This window comes from Amphibalanus amphitrite, unplaced genomic scaffold (genome assembly GCF_019059575.1).
Source record: "Amphibalanus amphitrite isolate SeventyFive unplaced genomic scaffold, NRLGWU_Aamphi_draft 000093F_arrow, whole genome shotgun sequence".
Classification (NCBI taxonomy): domain Eukaryota; kingdom Metazoa; phylum Arthropoda; class Thecostraca; order Balanomorpha; family Balanidae; genus Amphibalanus; species Amphibalanus amphitrite.
In genome coordinates this window covers 863,500-883,806 of record NW_024881589.1, presented here as the reverse complement: position 1 = coordinate 883,806, position 20,307 = coordinate 863,500, and the positions used below count along the sequence as shown (strand labels likewise).

Sequence of the window (20,307 nt, the reverse complement as noted above, 5' to 3'; positions counted from 1 at the left end):
CAGGAGCTGATACTCGCTGTCACGTCTCAGTTTTGTAGCCGGCCTGAAATTCCCGTAACCAATAGTCAGCCGTGCGGACTAGACGTCGATCTAATGAAATCGGTCCGACCGTCAGCGGCATACGACTCAGAGCCGACCGTGCTCGCTGTTCGTGACTGCTCGTACCCGGTGACAGCCGCTGATGGCTCGGCCCGGCCGCTGGGAGCGCTCACCGGCTAAATTTGTCCCCCGCCGCCGACGCAGGCTTTTAACAGCTCTACACCGGAGAGACACCTTTACCGCCTCCGGAGCGGGCGGCTGAATCCGTCCAGCGCCCGGGAGCGGGTCACGGCAGGCGCTGACGGCTGCTGGCCTGTAAGTGCCTCGCGCGCTGCCCTTCCTGTGCCGGCGTCTCAGGCCACCGCAGGACGGCGTGGTGCCGGCGGGGCGGTGCCGTTGTTGGACTCTGTGGGCGGCGGCTTCAGCGCCCCCCCCCCCCTCCCCTGCCTCCTGACCTCTGGCGCTGTCGGGTATGATTGACTGACAGCCGGGCTGGCCGCCGCGCGCCGCCCCGGTCAGGGCGGCCGCCGCTGGCACACTGGGCAGGAAGCGATCGGCTCGCCCGTCTGACTGTTTTCCAGCGTCGTGACCGGCCGGCCACGTGTGGCGAACGGCAGCCCGCCGTCTGCTCGGTAGCCGGGCTGTCACGGTGCCGGAGCGTGGGAGACTCACGGCGGCCGTGGGAGCGGGAGTGGTAGTGGAACTCGCTCATTCACCGTGTCAGTCCCGTGGCTCTGGCGCGGGGTGGGCGCGCCCATGGGATCGTGTAGCTGCTGGAAATAGTCGTCCGTCGCCACAGAGGGTGCCTGTTCGGCTGTCGCGTCTCGTGTTCGCTTGGCGCACAGCCGTGACTCCCCGACAGGCAGGCACGGCTTCCACTGGCACGGACCGCGTGCGCCGGACCGGCCTGGTATCTACAGTTAACGCACACATCGGGAAAATCGGACTTGTATTTTAATGACCGTATGGTTGATGCTTAGTGATACGGATTAGTTGAACAGTGCCGCTGATTCTCGTTTGAAATAATTCGTTCACCCAAAGCGAGTATCCTTACCTATTTAGAATTATCTATTGACTGGAAAACTGGACTTGGACAGTCGCTGATCACCCAAAGCACCAGCCTAAGGTCCGATATTGCAGCCCTGTTTCCTGGCCGAGCGCATGGCTTTGAGTTCATCCCAAGGACACGATTTGGGTTGTCGTGCGCGCCGTGGTCGGTATATCCTGTTGTATCCGCTGCTGGACAGCCTCCTGATCGGACTACCTGCAGTGCGACGGGATTGGTTACGGCGGCCGGGCTCGTGCTCGCTCCGCGAGGCCCGGCCCGGCGTGCTCGACCCGGCTGGATGTGACAGTCCAATTTCGGGGACCACGCGGGCCGTTCGTACAGCATTATAAGGCGCCGACGTGGAGTCGTGTCGCTACTGAAAATCGACGGCTAGTCGTGGAGACGCGGCAACTCGTTCCTGCCTGAATATCCATGGCATATTTATACACACTTTTCAAGTGGCCTTTCTTTGGGGATGGGGATCAAAATGAAATGTTCTACGTCTCCTACAAGCACCTGCTTGGGCTCATGGATATTGTACGTCGAACACGTTTTCTTATCCGCGACCCCAAAGCAGTTGTTTCCTCACTGTACGATCGTACAGCCCCTGTTCTCATCTCCATTGTGGTAGCTCGTTTTCATGATTGTTTGTTTTTGGCTATCAGACGGCTATTGCAATTCAAGTAGCGGCGTTGGACGGGTTGGCTGCCCCGATGGCCGCTGCTGTAGCACGGCCTATAGCTGCGGTGATAATACCAATCGGACAAGGCGACACGTGGTGACATGCGACACCTCTGCTGCGTCCGCCGATGGTGCATTGTTGTACGGTGAATACCGTGTATTGTGCCTGGTGGGACGGCGTACACTGCGGACATGTCAGTGAATGCAGGACACGTGCACCGAACACGTGCTGTGCCGCTACTTAGAGCCCCTATCTGCTGCGGCAGCCGGCTGCAGTGCATGACACCGCCGCCGGGCCGGTCGCCAGAGGCCGTCTAGGCGCCGGGCCTTTATTATATGCGGTGAACTGAGCCAATTACAAACGCCTGTCAGCGGCGCGTCAGATGTGTTCCGGTTCACTGGGCCGGTCTGCTTGCCGAATAATGTGCCCGGGGGATGTGAGCTGGCTTCGCCGGCCGCCCCGCCGTCGTTTCGACTGTCACTCTGCCGTCTTTGAGGTTGGACGCGCCCGCTGTTGGGACCGGGTGAGGTGGCTGTTTTGTGTGGTACGTTTTTGGTACCCATCTCGCTGAGACTGAGTTCTGGCATATCGCTAGATCGTGATATGTAAAATGGCTGGGGGTTTCTCTGTCTGATCTAGTCTGTGACATCATTCCTTGGGTTGTATCACAGATGTAGGCACGATGCCTGATTGTGGCAAAAGCGTCTTCAGGATAGCTGATTGTGTCACGCATTGCCGCATAAATCCTACCTGTTCTTCGCCCCCTCTCCCTATGCACACACAGCCATCCGCAGTTCAACGATCTGACCGATGCAAGCTCGCTGAACGGACTGACACCCTGCTGGGAACCGTCTTCACGGCCGCAATAGTTGAACAGCCTAGCTGGGTCTATGATGGAGCCGCCGATGCGCTCGTTTCCGCTGTGCCGATATGACAGAGAGCCTCTTCCCCCTCCCCAGCTGTCCCTCGTTCTGCCCCACCGTGTCCGGGACCCTGCAGAGGTGGCTGACTTTGCTGATCGAGTGCCCGGCTCGGGGGCACTCATCGGTTCTGACTTCTGAGTGGTGTGTCCGCTCCCGGGAATTTCGTATACGGGATTGTGGTGAGTCTGATGCAATGACACAGAGGTCGGTTACACAGCATGATGTATACAGGGTGGGGCAGCATAATCGGGAATAAATATCAAACGGGATTATTTGGTCATGAATTTAAAAATATAGCTCCAAGCACTATTTTAACAACATCCCATCAATCGGTCACCTTTTACCTATCCCTCATCCTATTTGACCGCCCTTCGCGTCGATGACCTTCTCAAGGCGGGTCCAAAAGCACGCGCATGCACGTGCAGCCTCCTGCTTGTCCATGATCGCCCATCAGCTTCGTACCTTGCACTGAAGACCGTTTTTACTGATGATAAGTTGTTCATTAAACTTCTACCAAAAAACGCTCCATATAAAGAATTTGGTCGGATTTAAATCGGCGGAGTTGAAGGACCAGAAGTTTTTGGTTCATCTCAGGTGGAGGTGCCCTACACAATAACATGTCGTCCTCACTGCAGTACCAGCACGGACAGAGTCCTCGTAAGACGTGATCTGGACCGTCAGTGATCCTCTCTTCCGACGACTCCACGTGAGTCTGCCAGAGTGTGGATGTATTTACCAGAGGTGCTCGTTTTATCCGGGCTCGATGAAGTAGGGTGCACCACGTGCACCTCCCTTGAAGACCACCCATAGGTCCATCACCTCAACAGGATGTTTACTTTGCATGACCGCTGCAATATTCTCGATACAATCCCCTATATGGCATGCCATTCTTTTTTATCGTATTCCAGTCGGTGATAAGATTTTTGGTCGCTGAAGTTTTGAACATTGTTTCTTTTTAATATGCTCAAGAGCTTCTTCCTTATATTCAAGTGAGTCATCTTGTATGTCCTCTGCTAAGAGTTATTTTACGACGATTACGTTAACTTTTTGTCCTAAGTATCCCCACACAATCCTTATCGTCCGTGATAACACGTTGACCTGTCCAGCAACCTTTACGTGGAATGGCATTGTTTTAAACAAAATGTTCTTGTTTTACTCGTTTAACATTAGTGTCTATGGGCGCGCGCAAAGCACTTGGAGCACCGTCGAACTATTTTGCTGCTCTTTTCCAGGAAGTTGCATGCTCATGGATGTAGTCATGTCAGATGATGCACAACTTTTGGGCGTTTCATTGCCATGATATAATTTATCAAAATAATGCCATGCCTACTCATGACCAGAGCCCAAAAAGCATTCCCGATTATGCTGCCCCACCCTGTAGTTGGGGTGTGGAACAAGGCGCACTTGACCGCAAGCTGTTAATGTTTCTCACTTATTGAATCGGAAGCTGTTGCTATCCTGGACTCCGCTACCCGTCGAAAACACGGCTACTTTCGTTCTTGGAACCCGGATTCTGCGAGCGTGATTGTTGAAACCGGGTGGTTCAGTACTCGCTTTCATTTATCTCTTGGGACAATGCCCCAAAAGTTTGGGTTTGAGTGCCCTATGAAGCGCTCGTTAGCTGCCGTTGCTGAGAGCCGGGGTTCGACAGCCCCCGCCCACCCCTCTGCCGAAGTCGGGCGCCGCCTCCGCGCGGTAGTTCACTCGTCCGCCTGTAGATGGCTCTGGGGTGGCCGATCGGTGGTGCCCGGCCGGCCGGCCGCCGGGGTACGGGCGGGCAGGCGGCGGCGGCGGAGCGACGGCAGACGTGTGTCGGAACGTCGACGGGAAGGGCGGCCAGCGACCGGTGGACCGCGACGACCCGACCTGACCCGACCCGACCTGACGTGACCGGATCGGACTGTGAGCTGCACCATGGGGGTGGCCGATACCGTGCACCGCTCTGTCACCTGTCCGCCGAAGAAGAAATGGATCAACGCTTACAAACAAGGTACCCACTTGGCTGGATGTGGTGTTCAAAGGGGGATGATTTGGGCTTGGGATAGATGATTTTTGGTTTGTTTTGTTCGGTGAAGAGAAGCTCAAGCTTTCGTCTCACTCACCACCTATGCTTCTTGCCTACAAGTCCCTCTTTTTTCGTGTTGTGTTGGAAAAATGTGAAAATTGACTTACCTGCTCTTTGCATTTTGGTTTAAGATATTTATCTTCAACTTTTCTCTATTTGCAAATAAAAACACCATTTTATATCGTGCCGGCTTATCGTGCTGAGACTGCTCTTGCTAGGCCTTTTGAGCTACCTATATTGTGATTTTTGTTTGTTTTCGTACTAAAAAAGAAAACAAAGAAGCATAGCAAACCACATGATGTAGTTGGATCTGTCCGCCGAAGACGCGGTGCCTTCCTGTCGTCCTGCTGACACCGCACACAACGCGGCGGTCTTATCACGGTTTAAATGCCACCCGACGCGCCACCCGCTCGCCCTGGCTCCGCTCGCCCCGGCTCCGCGCGCCCTGGCTCCGCTCGCTGCGGGTCTGCTCCCCCTGGTTCCGCTCGCTGTAGGTCCTCCCGCTGTCGGGGAGCTCCCGTGTTCCGCGGTGCTCCGCTGCCGTCTCCTCGCCGTGCGGATGTTGTTGAGCCGGCCGATGACGTGTGCCGCGCTCGGCGATGACGCCGCTGGATGACGTCATCTCACCAGCCGCCGCCGGGCCGGTCGCAGACGCTGTTTTTTACCCGTCGCTGCTCGGGCCGTGTTTCTCAACCGGCGCCGCGTGGTGCACCGGTTATCGGTCAGAGCCGGGCCGTGTGAGACACGCGGGGGTCAGCCCCCGCCCCCGCCCGTCGGACAGTGAAAGTTGGAGCTGCACTCGGCCGGCTGAGCTGCCGGGCCCGGCCGGGCCTGACCCGGCTCGACGACCGGCCCGGGGCGCTCGGTAACCGACGCCCCCCCCCCCCTCTCCCACCGGGCCGGTCGAGTTTGGCGCCGGCCATCAGATCGGTGGGCGCCCATCAGATCTGTCCCGTCATCGGGAGACGAACCAAGGCACGGGGACGTCAGTGCCGAACGCACTGCCGCCGACCGGCCGTCGTCAGGGGCATTGTTCTCCGCCGATCTGATGCATCTGTTATTGGAGTCGGCCCGTGGCACCCGGTCAGCCAGCCATACTTGGCGTGAAGAAGGGTACCGACCGTCTCGGTGCCGGACAGGGTACCGACGGCACGTCAGGAGAAAAAGACCAGGGGCGCCGCCACGCTTTTATGAGCACTACGTACACCCGCATGCAGGTTAGTGGTAGGCTCAGGCACGACACCCGGGGTGGGATGAAAATTTTCCCAAGTTCCAAGGTGCCTATTTATAACATCACCAAAACCTGAAAACTCTCCGGATTCGTCCCACTGATTGTCGAGAAGTCAACATTTTCATTAAAAATAATACAAAATGAGTAAAACGAATGATCTAATAAACATCCACCTGACCAAGGGAAAGACGGCTGTCCCTGCCGTCCCTCCCTTGGCTTCGAACCGATTGCAGTCTGCAGAATGATGTATGTAGTTACAGTTGCACTTACACTATGGGGGCCTGGTGCAGAAGCATGCCTTTCCAGCCGGCGAGTTTGTGATGGTGAAAATTTTCTTCGGGACCACCTTCATAAATAGCAATTTCGACTGTTATTTGAAAAGATTTGTACCTACAACTATTCTGTAGTCAGATTAATCCGAAGTCCTACTTAATCCTTTTGTCTGTTTAGTCGAAATGGCTTGAATACAATAAACAAAACAAAGCAACTCAGATTCAGACTCTGTATTTTCATGTTACCTATACACTGCCTTTCTGAAGTTGTAAGACTCCTAATGGATACTAGGTCCTGCAAGGTTCATTTCCCTGTGAAAGCTCCTCTGGGAGTGAGGGCGTTGCAAAGTTGCGACATCTGAAGACCGTGCAGAGGTTCACTTTTGACTTCATAGGTCAGTGACCTGATCTGACCCGAAAATGCGGTTGGTGTCAACAGATCCGGCTTGATTCAAAGGGCAGGTATGCCTAGCTTCAGTTCTCTATCACCGGCGTGTTCGGAGCTATCGCGAAAAAAAAACTATGGAGGGGCGGCACCCGCCTCCCCCCCTCGGCCGGCGAGGGTTAAGAATCTCAGAGACCAGTACAGGGCCTGCAAAGGGCAGTTTGAGACGTTTAGATGCCGACTTGGGCCATCAGAGGCTAATGTGGGTCCTTACAGGCCATCATGGGCCCTCAGAGGTCAGTGTGGGACCCTAAAATACCTGCATGGGCTTACCGGCATGGGAAAATACCGGCACGGGATCTGAGGGCCCGCAGTGCGGGGCCTTCAGATCCCATGCCTCAGATCCCATGCTCAGAGGCACCTAAAGGTTAGTCTTGGGACCCCAGAGACAGAAATGATGTCACCAGAGGCCGGAGTGAGGCCCTCAGATGCCGGCTGGGCCCTTGAGGCCGGTTTAGGGGCCCTCAAATGCCAGTGGAGGGCCCTCAGAGGTCAATGTGGGTTCTCATCCCTCAATGTGGGCGCTTGACCGCCACTGAAAGGCCCTCCGAGATCAGTGTAGGACCCTCAAAGACTGGTATGGGAGCTGTTAATAGCTGGCGTGGGTTTCTTGAGCCTCGTGACAATCGAATAAGGGCCAGAGCCCCATACACCCATGGGGGCCCTGCCCATTGGTTGTTTGGGGGGGGGGGCAAAAAGATATGATGGCCCCCTGATTAGCCTTTGGAGGGGGGAAGGGCATGGTCCTGATCCCCCTCTGCGACCGCCACTGCACTGAAAGTGCGAAGGGGGAGGGGCAGATACCCACAGACATTGCTGGCCCCCAGCCTGTTTGAGCCGAGGCAGGGAGCACGGTAACCCTGGCCCCCAGCTACTACGCCTGTGACGGACTATGCCGACTCCAAGCAGATCCGGTCAAGCGTTGGTCGTTTGTATACGCATTCTCCTGCACCTTACTAGTATTGTCTTATTCCTTTTCAGTGCCCGCTCATGTCCCGCGTCTCGTATTCAACAAAATGCTGCCACCAGGACTCACAGCTTTGTCTCTGATATGGTTTCCTTCATTGAGTGAAGGAAATTGCGGTCAATAACGCTGTAGAAACTAAAGGGAATCTTCATTAAAGGGCAGGTTGAATAGTCGTCAAGTTCTGGTGTTTAGGGTACCGGGTGGTAGGTACTTACAGACAGACACTAAAGTCAGCAAAAAATGGGGGGGCCAGTTAACATTGCTGGCCCCCCACCTCCGAAACTGGGGGGCCATGCCCCCCCCCCCCGGCCCCCCCTGTTCCTACGCCTATGGTCAACGGACGCGTCGAAATAAACAACTTCTAGCACTCCACTCTTCTACTCTGCAGATCTGAGATCACTACCACCTTGCTGATCTTGCTACCACCCAAGCCCTATATCATTATGAGCAACCAATCATTCACAAAGGCCTCTACACCAAGGCCCTAAAACTCTACACCACGCTCGGCGCTTGCTCGGCGCGGTTCATTCCCATGGTTGAGCCCAGGGCACTAAAGAGTCCAAGTTGAGCCCTTTAGACTCTTTATTGCCCTGGTTGAGCCAAGCCGCCAAGCTTCCTAGTTGTTATGGCAACAAGAGCGTACCTTATTTTTTAGCAGTTCAAAATGACAAATGTAATTTTGGTATGTCAAAACTGGTCAAAACAAACTGAAGTTTGGTGACTTTTTCAATAATAAAACTTTTCAAAAAAACGTAATTAAAAACTTTTTTAAATAAATTAACTATTTTTCACATTTTGAGCAGTACGTACTGTACGTAGTGGATTTCCAAGTCAAAAATTGCACTACGTACAGTGTACGTACTGTACGTAGTGGTGGCGGCGCCCCTGAAAAAGACTGATCTCGGCAGTGATGGCAGTTGGACGCGCTGTCGCTCCGCGCCTCTCTCTCTCTCTCTCTCTCTCTCTCTCTCTCTCTCTCTCTCTCTCTCTCTCTCTCTCTCTCTCTCTCGCTCTCTCGCTCTCTCGCCGCCTGTTTCGGCGGCGGCGGCCGGACCGGTTACGACATGGTCACCCCGGATCAATGGCCGGACTGACCTTGATGTCGCGGGCTCCGACCACTCGGCCGCTCCGTGACGCCGGGCAGAGAGGCAGCCGTGACCTCGCCAGCTGACGAAAACGCCCCGGGCGTACCTACTGGGACGGTCACGCGCGCGACGGGAGAGCGGCGTCTGAACCAGGCCTGTGGGCTGGTCAGTTGGCCACGGGCATTACATTACGTTGGTCGGACTAGAGAAACGGGCATGCTGGGGGATGGAATGTGGGATGTTTTGGGATTGTGGAGCGGTATGTAGATGAGATGCGGTTACCTATAGGACCTATAGCCTATATCTCTACCTACCTATAGGACGGTAGATTGCCCCTGTAATTGGGCCTACGTAATCTGCTTGGGTTGTTACGCGTAAGGCAGATAATTAGGCGGTAGGCTGAAAGTGAAGGAAATGTTCGATGGATGATGCCCTGCTCCTGCTGGTGCCCTGAGTGCATCATGTACTGACAACGGCGATAAAGTACGAGAGGTAGTGTAAGATACCGCCCGTCGGCGGCCGCTGAGTAAGTGCCGATACACCACCCCCGCAGTCCGCACCTGCACCGGTGGCCGGTCGAGTGTGTTGACTTTTGACATACACTGCTTCCTGTGCCGGTCCGCCGCTGACGTGAGAAGGATCCTTTCCCAGTTCGATAGAGACTCCTCCGCACGGCGCACCTCCATGCGAGGGTTAGTCCCGCGCTTTTCCGAAAACTCCCCTCCTTTTCCCCCTCCAGGAGCCATTCTTTCACCATGCGATGTCAGGTTTCACTCTCGTCGCAATTCCATTTCCGTCTTCGACCGAGAGTCACGCGAAACATAACTGTGTGACTGATTGGGTGACATGTTGCATGACCGGTATCATGTGTCTCCGGTGACACTTCTGGTGCGTCACGTGACACCGAGTACGTGACACGTGCCACTTGCGACACGTGAGGCGGCGGCCCGGTTTGGTGCCGGCGCCCCCGCTCGCCAAGTGTTTCGTGAGGTGCCTGACAGCGCGACACGAATCGTTCACCTGGCTCCAATAGCTCGTTTTTTGTCGACCCCGATCGTTGCCCGGGGTGCGTTGCGTTGACATGGACTCTCCCACAGTGATGAAACCCGTCTGGGTCGGGCGGGGAAGGGTCGGCGCGGCGCGTTCGGCCGCTCGCGGACGGGTGAAATGTATCCCGGTGACCTCCGCTGTCCGGTCACTAGCGGCGGTACGGACGGGTCGGAGCCGGACCTTGCCGCTGTTTATGTCGGCACGGCCGTCCTCCGGCCGACGGCCCTCAATGGCCGAGATTCTCCGATTGTAAACAGTTCGAGGAAATGTCGCGGCGTGGGCCGTCACCGGCCGCACGCCTGTCCGTTAGAGATAGCACCCGCGCTACGGGGAAGGGCAGGTCTCGGGCCCGCGACGAATGTGATGTGTGGAACTGCGTGGTGCTTTTTGAACTCGGTGAGGTGTTCATGTCTGTCTGTGTGCGTCTGTCCGTGTTCAGGTAACCGTGATTACCTATCGTGTCGGTGGGTGACGTCGTTTTCCTGTCTGCCGCAGATGAGGACAGCCGTGATGACGTCTCTTTCGCGCCGGCGGGGCGTCATCAGGCGCCGGTGCCGCCATCAGCGCGTCACCAGCCGGGGGCGCCGGCCGTCACCCCGCCGCCGCCCCAGCGCAGCCCGCGCACTCCCTCGGCGTTCATCGCCACCCACCACAGCTACGTGCGCACGTCGGGCGCGGTGGCGGCGCCGGCCGGGCCGCCGGCGGCGCCGCAGCCGGCCGCCCACCCGCCCCCCTCGGCCGGCGCGGCGGCGGCGCTGTCGCACCGCTCCGCCGTACAGCCGGGGGCCGCGCATGAGCACCGTAATGGCGTACTGCCCATGGCGCCGGCGCCGCCGGCCGTGCCCACCTACCGCTACGACAGCTCTGATGACATCCAAGACAGGAAGGGCCGCGTCAGGTCAGCGGGGGACGCGCGTGGGCTCCGGTCACGGATAGGTCATGGGAGCCCTGGGGTATAATTACAAGGCTCACCGGGTAGAAGAAGGGGTTGAGAATGACTAGTGAGAGAACTTTACTCATTTTTCATAAGAGAAGTGTTATTTGATTCTACAGATTGTTCATGCTGCCTGAAATAATTATTCATTATGCTTATGTTACCGGTGGCTGTCACTTTCGCGATCTTCTGGCAACTGATGACGCATTTGATCGTCTTTGCTCTGCGCCCATCCGTCCGCTCTGCTCAGCTCATGTGTTGTACCACTCACGTGTTATCTTTTAATGACGATGCCAGTGAGAGCGAGAGCGCTTACCACGTGGCGGCGTCTTTTCCGCGAGCTGGCAATCTCGGCTCGTCTTACAGGAGCGGTCCCGTCCGCTGGCTGCCGCCCCGTGACTCGTCGGCGTCCGTACCGGCACCGGTGCCTGACGGTGTACTGAGAGTGACCCCACCCTGCCCGCAGTGCCGGCACCCGCGAGGTCCACAACAAACTGGAAAAGAACCGCCGCGCCCACCTGAAGGAGTGCTTCGAGAACCTGCGGCGGCAGGTGCCCGTGCTGGATGAAAAGAGAACCTCCAACCTGGGCATCCTGCGCGGCGCACTGCGCTACATTGGGGTGAGTTTTGAACTGCATCTCTATCAACCCCCTTCCCCTCCCCGTCCCCCCGAGCACCGTCACAACTCCCTGTTGCTGGCTGGAATTATAAACTCCGTAGGTTTAATGGCATTTGCACGGTCCTCCGCCAACCTGTGGTGACATTTCCTGGCCGTGACAAATTCATCTGGCTCCGCCTGGCCGAGCCGGCTGACGTCGGGTGACGTGGCGGATCAAGTGAGGCGCCGTTGAGGAAGTTCATGTCCCTGATAAAGTTTGCATATCATCTGGAACGGCGTAGACTGAGAACTCTTGGATGGCTGGTGGCGGGAAGAGGAGAGGGTACGTTGGTCTGAGATTGGTCTGAGATTGGTGGACGATGGACGGTGGACGCCCGACGGTGGGCGGGGCGCTGGCAGGCCGTCCTGGCGCCCCTTCTGTTGGTCCGGCCGGCCCGAGGCAGGGGGTCTGTTTGCTGGCACGGCGCCGTGCCGATGCGTGCCGCACCGCGCCGGTGGCCCATTTTCTGAGGCACACAGTCGGCGGTGCGCCGGCGGCGACGGTGCCAAATGGTCGCCGCTCGGACTGCCGTCTCCTCTGAGCAGCCGTAGCCCCTAACCCGTGATCGAACCAGCGTCTAACCGTCGCCGTCCCAACCTCTAACCGTCACCGTCTCAATACCTTGTCCCAGCACCGTCCCAACACCCTGTCACAGCCCCTAACCGTCACCACCGACCTACAGCCGGCACTGGCATCAGGAAAGACCGTAGACACGCCGAGGAAAGGGAAGTGGTGAATGACGTGACTCCCGCTTCTCGGAAAACCACAGTCCTTTGAAGTGAATGAATGGCCATGCTGTAACGGTGGATACCGCCAAAAACTGTCCATTTTTTCTTGTGGATGGATGAAGGGCTAACAGCGAAGACAATCACGGGTATGATTTTTCGCCCAGCGTTGACCTCCTGTTGAGGCTGTATACCTAGATCCGGCATTCCGCTTCAGGTTGATTAGGTTTGGTTGGTTTAACGAAAAGAACTTCCCCGATTTCCTTCAGCGGCACGGATATTCCTCCATTCTGATGATTGCTTCTATCGATGTTCAAACATGTTAAATAATTTATGGTTATTTCGTTTGAATATCATCACTTGCTTCATGCATAAGCTGTTGAAAACCACAACTATACCTATGCGTACTTTTCATATCCGTATGGGCACTAACGGCATATGTATGTACTACGCAGTATGTAGCAGTTTTTTATATGAAAGCTACTTTGTTTTCTGCACTTTGAATTGTTTAATGTTCGAAGCTTTAGCAATGTTCTGTAAACATTCGTTTTTCCAGCGTCAATTGCAAAGGTTTATTATATTTGAAGTAAATGTCGGTGGTACCTAATTTCTTGTCCGCTCACAAACCTTGCGCTAATGAGAAACTGCGCGCAATATGGGGAACGTCCCTGTAAAGGACTGGGGGCTTTATTACCCAACTTCAGTCGTAGTGGATAGACGTAGGCTGGAGATGTATGTTTAGCCCCGTCTATTATATAAGCCCGGACAGGGAATATCTGGATAGATTGGCTTTTTTGCTGGTATGTGCTTATCTTTCGCTGAGCGCTCTCGTCCGCTTTCATCAGTGAGATGCAACGCGAGGCGGCGCCGGCCAGCTCCGTAACAGCGGCGGATACTGTGTGGCGCAGCCGCCCGTTCCAGCTCGCTCTGCCGCCGGCGCGGTGCCCCGTGACGAGACGGTTACGTGTCTGGCTGCCGACACGTGCTGGCCAGATCACATTGCGCGCTCTCACTGGACGGACCGGCACCGGCGCTGCGTGATGCTGGCGCCGCGTGGCGGCGTGAGGCTCCTGTCACGGGCCGCGTTGCTGCTGGTGTTGGTCTGGCGCTGAGCAGATACGGTGCGCGATATTTGAACATAACGAATGCGTGCCTCGTTAGTGACACACCACAGACCGACGCCCCGAATGTCGCCCCACCAGCCGCAAAGGTCGGAATCCGGTGCAGCTGAGTTGCAGCTGATTGCGTCGCCGTCGCCAGGGGAGGGTGGGAAGGGGCTCAGGCTCACTGCCGGCACATACCGGCTATACCTCCCCTCCCTCGCCCCCCCCCCCCCCGGCCGGCTCCGTCTGTGAGCCGCCCGGACCGGTTGACGCCGCTCAGCCGGCGGCCGGTCCGGGCCGCGCGGCCGGCACGTGACCGTGTCTAGGTCAGTTCGGCCCGCGGGCGGCGACGGCGGCGGCGGCGGCTGGTAACGATCGCGCGCCGCGCGCCCGGGCCCGCTCACGGCGCCCGGATCAATGGCCCGGGCGGACGCGGACGCTCACCCTCTCCAGCCGCCGCGCCGCCCAGACGGCCGCCCGACATCGATTGGCGCGCCGCTGGAGGCGGCTTCTCTCTCCTCTCCTCTCTTCTTGCCTCTCCTCTCCTCTCCTCTGTCTCTCGGCCGGCCGTGGCTGGCGCTCGCCGCCCGTCGCGCTCTGTCGTCTGCCGCTAACCTACCGCCGAATCACCAGGCCCGCCGCAGTCCGTCGCACGAACGGCGGGCTGGGAACGGCGGCCGTAACTCGACGGTTGCGCAACGAGCGTCTGATGGCTGCGCGCGTACCGTGCAAGTGTCGGCCGCTCACGTTGTGTGCCGCCGTTGGATGTTTGCGTCGGAGGCTCGCAGTGCAGGCCGAGTCTGTGCGTCAGAGGCGCGCTGTCTGGGTTTATCGAGTGCCGCGTGATACAGCGGTGGGCAGGGGCGGATTTGGGCCTATGACGACTCTTTGTATTGGTGCCCTGGCATACACCCCCCCCCCCGACCACTGCCCCCCCCCCATTCTGAGGTCTGGCGGCCGGCCGACCGAGATATCGGTCGATGGGGAGGGGGGAGGGGGAGGGGGGCGGTCACACGGTCCGGCATGCCGCCGCCCGGTGCCGAGGCTCGGTCGGGAGAGAGTTGAGAGGGACCCTCGAACTCTGCCTCCGACGCTGGCTGCAGCCTGTTTGTCGGCACGTCTATTGACGGAGCGCCGCGCTGCCATCCTGCGTGAAGATAATCAGCGGCTCGGAGCAGGCTGGCGCCGCCCCTGGCCGCGTCCGGGGCGGGGGCGGGGCGGTGAGGTACGGCCGACCTGCCGCGAGTGCACGCGTCCCGCACTGCGCCACACTCAGACACCGGGAATGCCACCGGCCGCCGGCGGGCGGGGCGGGCTTGTTTGCAGCGCTCGGGGGGGGGGGGGGGGGCAGCAGCAGCGGCTGGAGCGGGGTACTGGGGCCGACAGCGGACCCATTGACCCCGCGAGCTGCTGCCGGTCGAAGGCGGCCTCGACTGGAGGGGCGGCAGCGCTACACCGCATTGTCTTTCTCCATCTGTCTAGCTATGTGTCTTAGGCTGTCTGCCTGCCCTTCTGCAGGTGTCGGTTTCCCATGTTTTCCACCCGGCCCCTCTGCGGTCAGCCCAGCTCCATCGCCGCCTGACCGAGTGACGAAGTCGGCCTTGACGTTGTTTGATAATACCCAGCGGTGACGGGACGCCGCCCCCGTCGGACTCCGACCACCGCCGCCGCACGTGCTCTCAGTGCACGTGACGGGGGTGGTGCTGCGCCGCGGGGCATGTGCTAACGAGCTGTGTCCGAAGGGCGGGCGGGGGAGCTCGCAGGGCTGGCTCTCGGATCTGGGTGTAATGACGAGCGACTAGTTAGTATGTAGTGTTAGCAGCTGGCGGGGTAGTGGGCGGCCAGCTCTCTGTGTTTGTGTCCGCCCTCTGCGCTGCGGGAGGGGGGCGTACCACACCGAGCTGGGGCGGGGCGCAGGGGAGGGGGCGCCTGGCAGTGCATGGCAACGGGTGCGTCAGGTGCGCCCAGTGCGCCCGGTCGTCCGCCGGCGCCCGGTGACCTTCACGGGGCCGATCGGCGCCCACGGTCGATTTGTGGGTCGCGCCGGTGGCGCCTCTGGTGGCGGCGCGCCCAACTAGCGCCGCTCGGGCGGTGGCGAGCACGTGACTGGGCGCTCATGCCCACGCGGTCGGCGGCGGCGGCGGCCGCTGATTGGTGGACGGTCGGCGCGGGCGGCACCTGATTGGTCGGCACGCCGTGGGGGCGACCGTGGCGCCGCGTGGAAATAGCGGGGCGGCGCCGCCGGTGGCGGGCTGCCAGCGCGGCTCGGAGCACGCGAGCTGAGCTGGCCACCGACGGGGGAGGGGCGGAAGGAGGGGGGGGGGGGGGGGGACCGACAGCCCAGTGGCCGTCGGCGAGCTGCCACATCGGCGCTGTTATGTAACTGGACAGACAACGACGCGCAATATTGGCCCGAGTCAGCGGCTCGTTGGCGATATGCAGACAGGGATGTGGCTGGGCCCGGGGGCGGACGGCTCGTCGAGTTCCGACAACAGTGACATCACCCTCCGATCAGCTCCACCACCGGCCGAGCTGGCGGCTGGCACTGTCAGACTGGCTCACTGAACGCGGCGGAACCGTAGCGGACGTATGATGTATGCAATGCATACACCGGCAGTTCCAACACCCAGACAGGAACTGGAGCGGTGATGTGAAAATAGATTTCGTTCGCCCCAGTGAATGAGGTCCGCCCTATCTTTAGCGGCTCAATGATGGCTGCTATAAGAGGCATCGTAAAGGAGGGAATTTTAATAGATCCGTCGAGCTAATCGTACACTTCGAGAGACGAATGTGCACTTTTGGAGAGAGATGAACGTGAGCTGTGACTCACGCGCCGCCTGATGTGAGTGCCGCTCTCCTGTTGTGTGCTTTGTGGGGTGGCTGGCGGGGTTCCACCCCTCGAGATGGTGCTGTCGACTGTCGAGTCACCAACATGACAGTACTTACATACCCACTTGTTATCGGTCTTGTACCGACTGCGTGGCGCGTGATCCTCGGGTGGGCCCATGTGGCCGTGTTGTCACTGCGGCCCCAGCCCGGCCTCAGCCGTCCTCGCCCTGGCCGGCCGTGACTGAGGGCGTCACGTGACGGAGCGCGTGATCAGACACACGTGCGGCACCGCAGGACACCCGTCCCGGGACCTGCGCGGCGGCCCAGAGCACGTGACCAGAGGCCGGGACACGGCGCGGCGGCTGCGGCGCTGTGTCAGTTGGCAGGGAGGTATGTGGGGGGCGGCCGGGACGGCTGATGAACCGACCAGCCTGTAATGAGAAGAGTCGAACGCTCGTTACCGTCAGACTGTTTTGGACGGCGCCCCTGGGGCCGGCGTCGAGCGCAGCGGTTTCTTGGAAGAAGCTCTCATGAGGCCCGTTAGACCGTGGCTGGTTTTTCTGCTGGTCTGTTCTCAAGGTTAATTGTCGGTTAGACGCGCCCCCAAAGAAGATAATTTATCTTCGACTACAAAAAGGAATGTCACAGAAAATGGATGATTATTTTTTGCCTGAGAACTCCGAGGGCTGCAGCATACAACATATCTTGTTACCAAGTCGGGCTACCGAAAGTCAAGACATCCTATCTTGAGCGGACCTCAGGCTCTGCCTCCCTGATCTGACCTGACCTGACCTGGCCGGTGCCCCCTCTCATTGGTTCGTGGCGCGGGGGTCCGTTTGGGGCGCGTCGATGGCCTCGTGTCCTGGGGAGGCCCTGAAGGACCCATCTGTTTACACCGAACAGCTCAGGGGCGGCGGCTCACGTGCTGATCGAACAGGGTTAGCCAGGGATGACCTTCCACCGCAGGCATCTGCCCCAGCCGTCTGGGCTGCTCGCGCAGGTCCGGGCCGCGCAAATATTTGGTCATGTGCAAAGAGTTTACTGGTGGAGTGAATGGTAGCCGTCACACTATTGCGAAGTTAGTACGGTTGGTTGTGTATTAGACATGTACAGATTACAGATTACAGATTACAGATTACAGATATATTCAGACAAGGTCCTCTCAATAGTGAGGCTTTTCACATGTCCACGTCATGATAGTGTGATACAAAACGAGGAACAGTGTGCAGCACGCATAATTCCCACACACGCACCCATACATGCTATTGCTCATGTCTGTTGCTTAGACAGCAGCACCTTTCGGATGTTCGCCCGGTACGACAATGTCCCTGGTTCTACTCCAAGTTCGTTCATACGAGTCACACCTCGGTAGCACAATCTACGTCTTCCCGACTCCGTTCGAATGAAGGGGAGGGTGAGGTAGCTGGCCTGCCTAGTGTTGTGCCGGTGCCGCTGGCTAGCCCGCTGCCCCAGCGTACCTTTGAGGTACTCCGGCTGCTCCGACACAAAGATACGCTCGACAGCACTCACTGTGTGGTATGTTACCAAATCCTTGGCAGTCAACCACTTCAGCTGCTTGATGACAGCCGCCACGCTATCACGTCGTCGCCGACCGGACACAACGCGTGCACAAAAGTTTATAACTTTTTGCAGCCGTCCTAACTGCACCTCACCACACGAGCCGTACACCGACAGACAGTACCGCAGCACACATACAACCAGGGCTTCAACTATCGGCTTCAGTGCTGACCGCGGTATAACGTGACGAGCGTGCAGTAGCGCTGTCAGCATCCCGGTACATTTCCGCGCCACACCGTCTACATGGGACACAAAGCTGAGGTGACGGTCGATCGTCACTCCTAGATTTTTAACAGTTTCTGACTCTGTAATGGTGGTAGAGCAGAAAGTCAGCGTGACAGGCGGCAAATTGCGCAGCATCGCTGGGGTACCGATCACAAGCATCTGTGTTTTCGCAGCATTAAGTCTCATTCCATTGTGGCAGAACCACTGATACATTCGACCCAGTGCATCCTCCATACGCGCGGTCAACAGCTTCAGGTCGCTCTTCTTGCCAGTAACCATCAGCTGGGTGTCATCAGCATACTGGACTACCGTGACGTCATCGGGAACACACAGACACAGATCATTTGAGTACAGCATGTACATGAGACAACTCAGGGCGCCGCCTTGGTATACGCCAATCGCGTTAGCCTTGCTGTCCGACAGCAGTGTCGAACCGTCCGCGCACCTCACTTGGACCTGCTGCGAGTGGTGAGCCAAATAGGCACGGAACCATGTGGTTTCGATACCGTACACAGACAATTTGTCGAGAAGTGTAACATGAGGAACAACATCAAAACATTTTGAGAGGTCTAGTAGTACCAAGATACAAATGTTACCATTGTCCATTGCCTGAAGAGCATGATCAGTAAAGACGTGAAGCGCGGTTTCCGTTGAACGTTGTTTTCTATAACCGTGTTGGGCGTCCGAGAGAAGGAAATTTTCTTCGAGATAAGAGACCAACTGTTTTTGCACGACACGTTCAACTAATTTCATAATCGCAGGCAGGATGGAGATGGGACGCGTGTCGGACGGCTCGGTAGCCCTCGTTCCTTTCGGAATTGGGGTAACCAGAGCGTGTTTCCAGTCCTGCGGTACTACTCCGTTAGAAAGGCTGGAGTTCACAACATCCAAAACCGCATGGCCAATCCCGGGAAAGAACTTCTGTAACATGCGCACACTGACACCGTCCTTGCCAGTCGACATAGATGGTTTCATCGACAGCAATGTGGCATAAAGAGTGTCCAAATCGGTAGGTTGCACCTCAAACGCACACGTCAAAACTCTCGGGAGTCGCGTGGGCACACGTACAGTAGCGGCGGGGACACTGGCTGCAGTGGAAGGACCGATCGCAACATAATAATCATTCAATGCATTCGGCGTGATTCTCGGTATCTCGCAGGACTGCTGCTTCCTGCCCACGACCGGCCGCAGCACTCGCCACAGCCCGCCCCGGTCACCGCGGCTGATAGCACCAGCATACCGCGCGCGGGTCTCGTTCCGCACGGCGGCGCGGTACAGCCGGTTCACCCGTTTGTACTCGGCTCGATCGCCCCGAGCTAAGGCCGCGCGGCGGGACTGCAGCAGCTGCTGGGTCTCGGCTGACACGGGCGGCGCAGTCACCTGCCTATCACGGACGCGTTTGAGCGGTGCGACAGCATCCAATCGTTCAACGAACGTGTCACGGAAAACGCTCCACTTACGCTCAGTCGAGTCCGAGAAATACACAGGAGACCAATCGGTATCAGCAAGCTGCTGATTAAACGAGTTTGTATCGATCCTGCTGATAGGGCGTCGGTACACACTGGATTCCCGGCGTGGCGCCGCACGACTCTCACGACTGACCATAACACGAGTGAAGTCATGCGGACCTCCGTAGTGACACCTGGTGACACCGACACGTCTGATCAACTCCGGACGGCGTTTGTACGCAGCCGAACGACGTTTGAATGCGGTAGGACTGACGGATAAATTAATAAAAGTAAGTGCGGAGAATGCATACATCATTGGAGTGTTAATAAGTTAATCCGTGACACAAGTTGCATTTAGGTAGCCGTGAAATTGAGAACGTGGCGTTCCAATGGTCATATTCTGTCCTTGGCTTTCTGTATATTTTCCTGTCCAACGTGTTATGCGTCATGTTGAGTTATGATGCTTTTCCGTCCACGAATGTTGCTTACCACACCAAATTTGCTAAAATGCTCTAAAAATGATTCGTAGCTTCTCCAGAAAGACGTAATCCATGAATTAAAAAACGCCACTTGAAAGGACACATTTAATCTATTGACAAACGTAAGCAAGACTGCATTTTCCTTTCTGCTTCTGCTGTGGAGATGGAAAATTTTCTGTCTTTCGACCCATTTCGCCGAGCTGTTTTTCTGTTCTGGGTGCGACTGGCCGTTGGCTCGCACCGGCCCCGGGCGTCGGCAGTGTCACGTCACCCGTAGCACATAACACGTCCGTGCGCCGCCGAGGCCAGTGCTCTGCTCCCTATCTCAGTCTGGGGCGTCCCAGTCGTTCTCAGAACAGCGGCACGCATAACGGGACGTGTATGAGCGCCGCGCCGGAGACAGCTTGGAGCCGCGCCGGTGACAGGCCGGCAGCGGGCTCGAGTGAGCACGTGGCATTTTCATTCATTCATTTATTGTTGTCATCATGAGAAATAAGAAATCATAGTAAACAAGGATGAT

At 57.5% G+C, this 20,307-nt stretch overlaps 1 protein-coding gene across 3 annotated transcripts in view; it reads left to right on the top strand.

Annotated features, from left to right (window-relative positions):
* The window catches only part of LOC122380212 (max-binding protein MNT-like), a 43,994-nt gene that overhangs the window by 9,056 nt on the left and 14,631 nt on the right, over positions 1-20,307 (top strand). For 2 of the 3 annotated variants that reach the window (XM_043363187.1, XM_043363186.1), the window contains exons 1-3: positions 4,488-4,682; positions 10,303-10,705; positions 11,208-11,361. In XM_043363187.1, the coding sequence (XP_043219122.1) occupies positions 4,607-4,682; positions 10,303-10,705; positions 11,208-11,361 (633 nt within the window). In that variant the 5' untranslated portion in view covers positions 4,488-4,606. Of the gene's footprint in view, positions 1-4,487; positions 4,683-10,302; positions 10,706-11,207; positions 11,362-20,307 lie in introns of those variants that run through there. The other variant, XM_043363188.1, reaches the window with a different exon arrangement.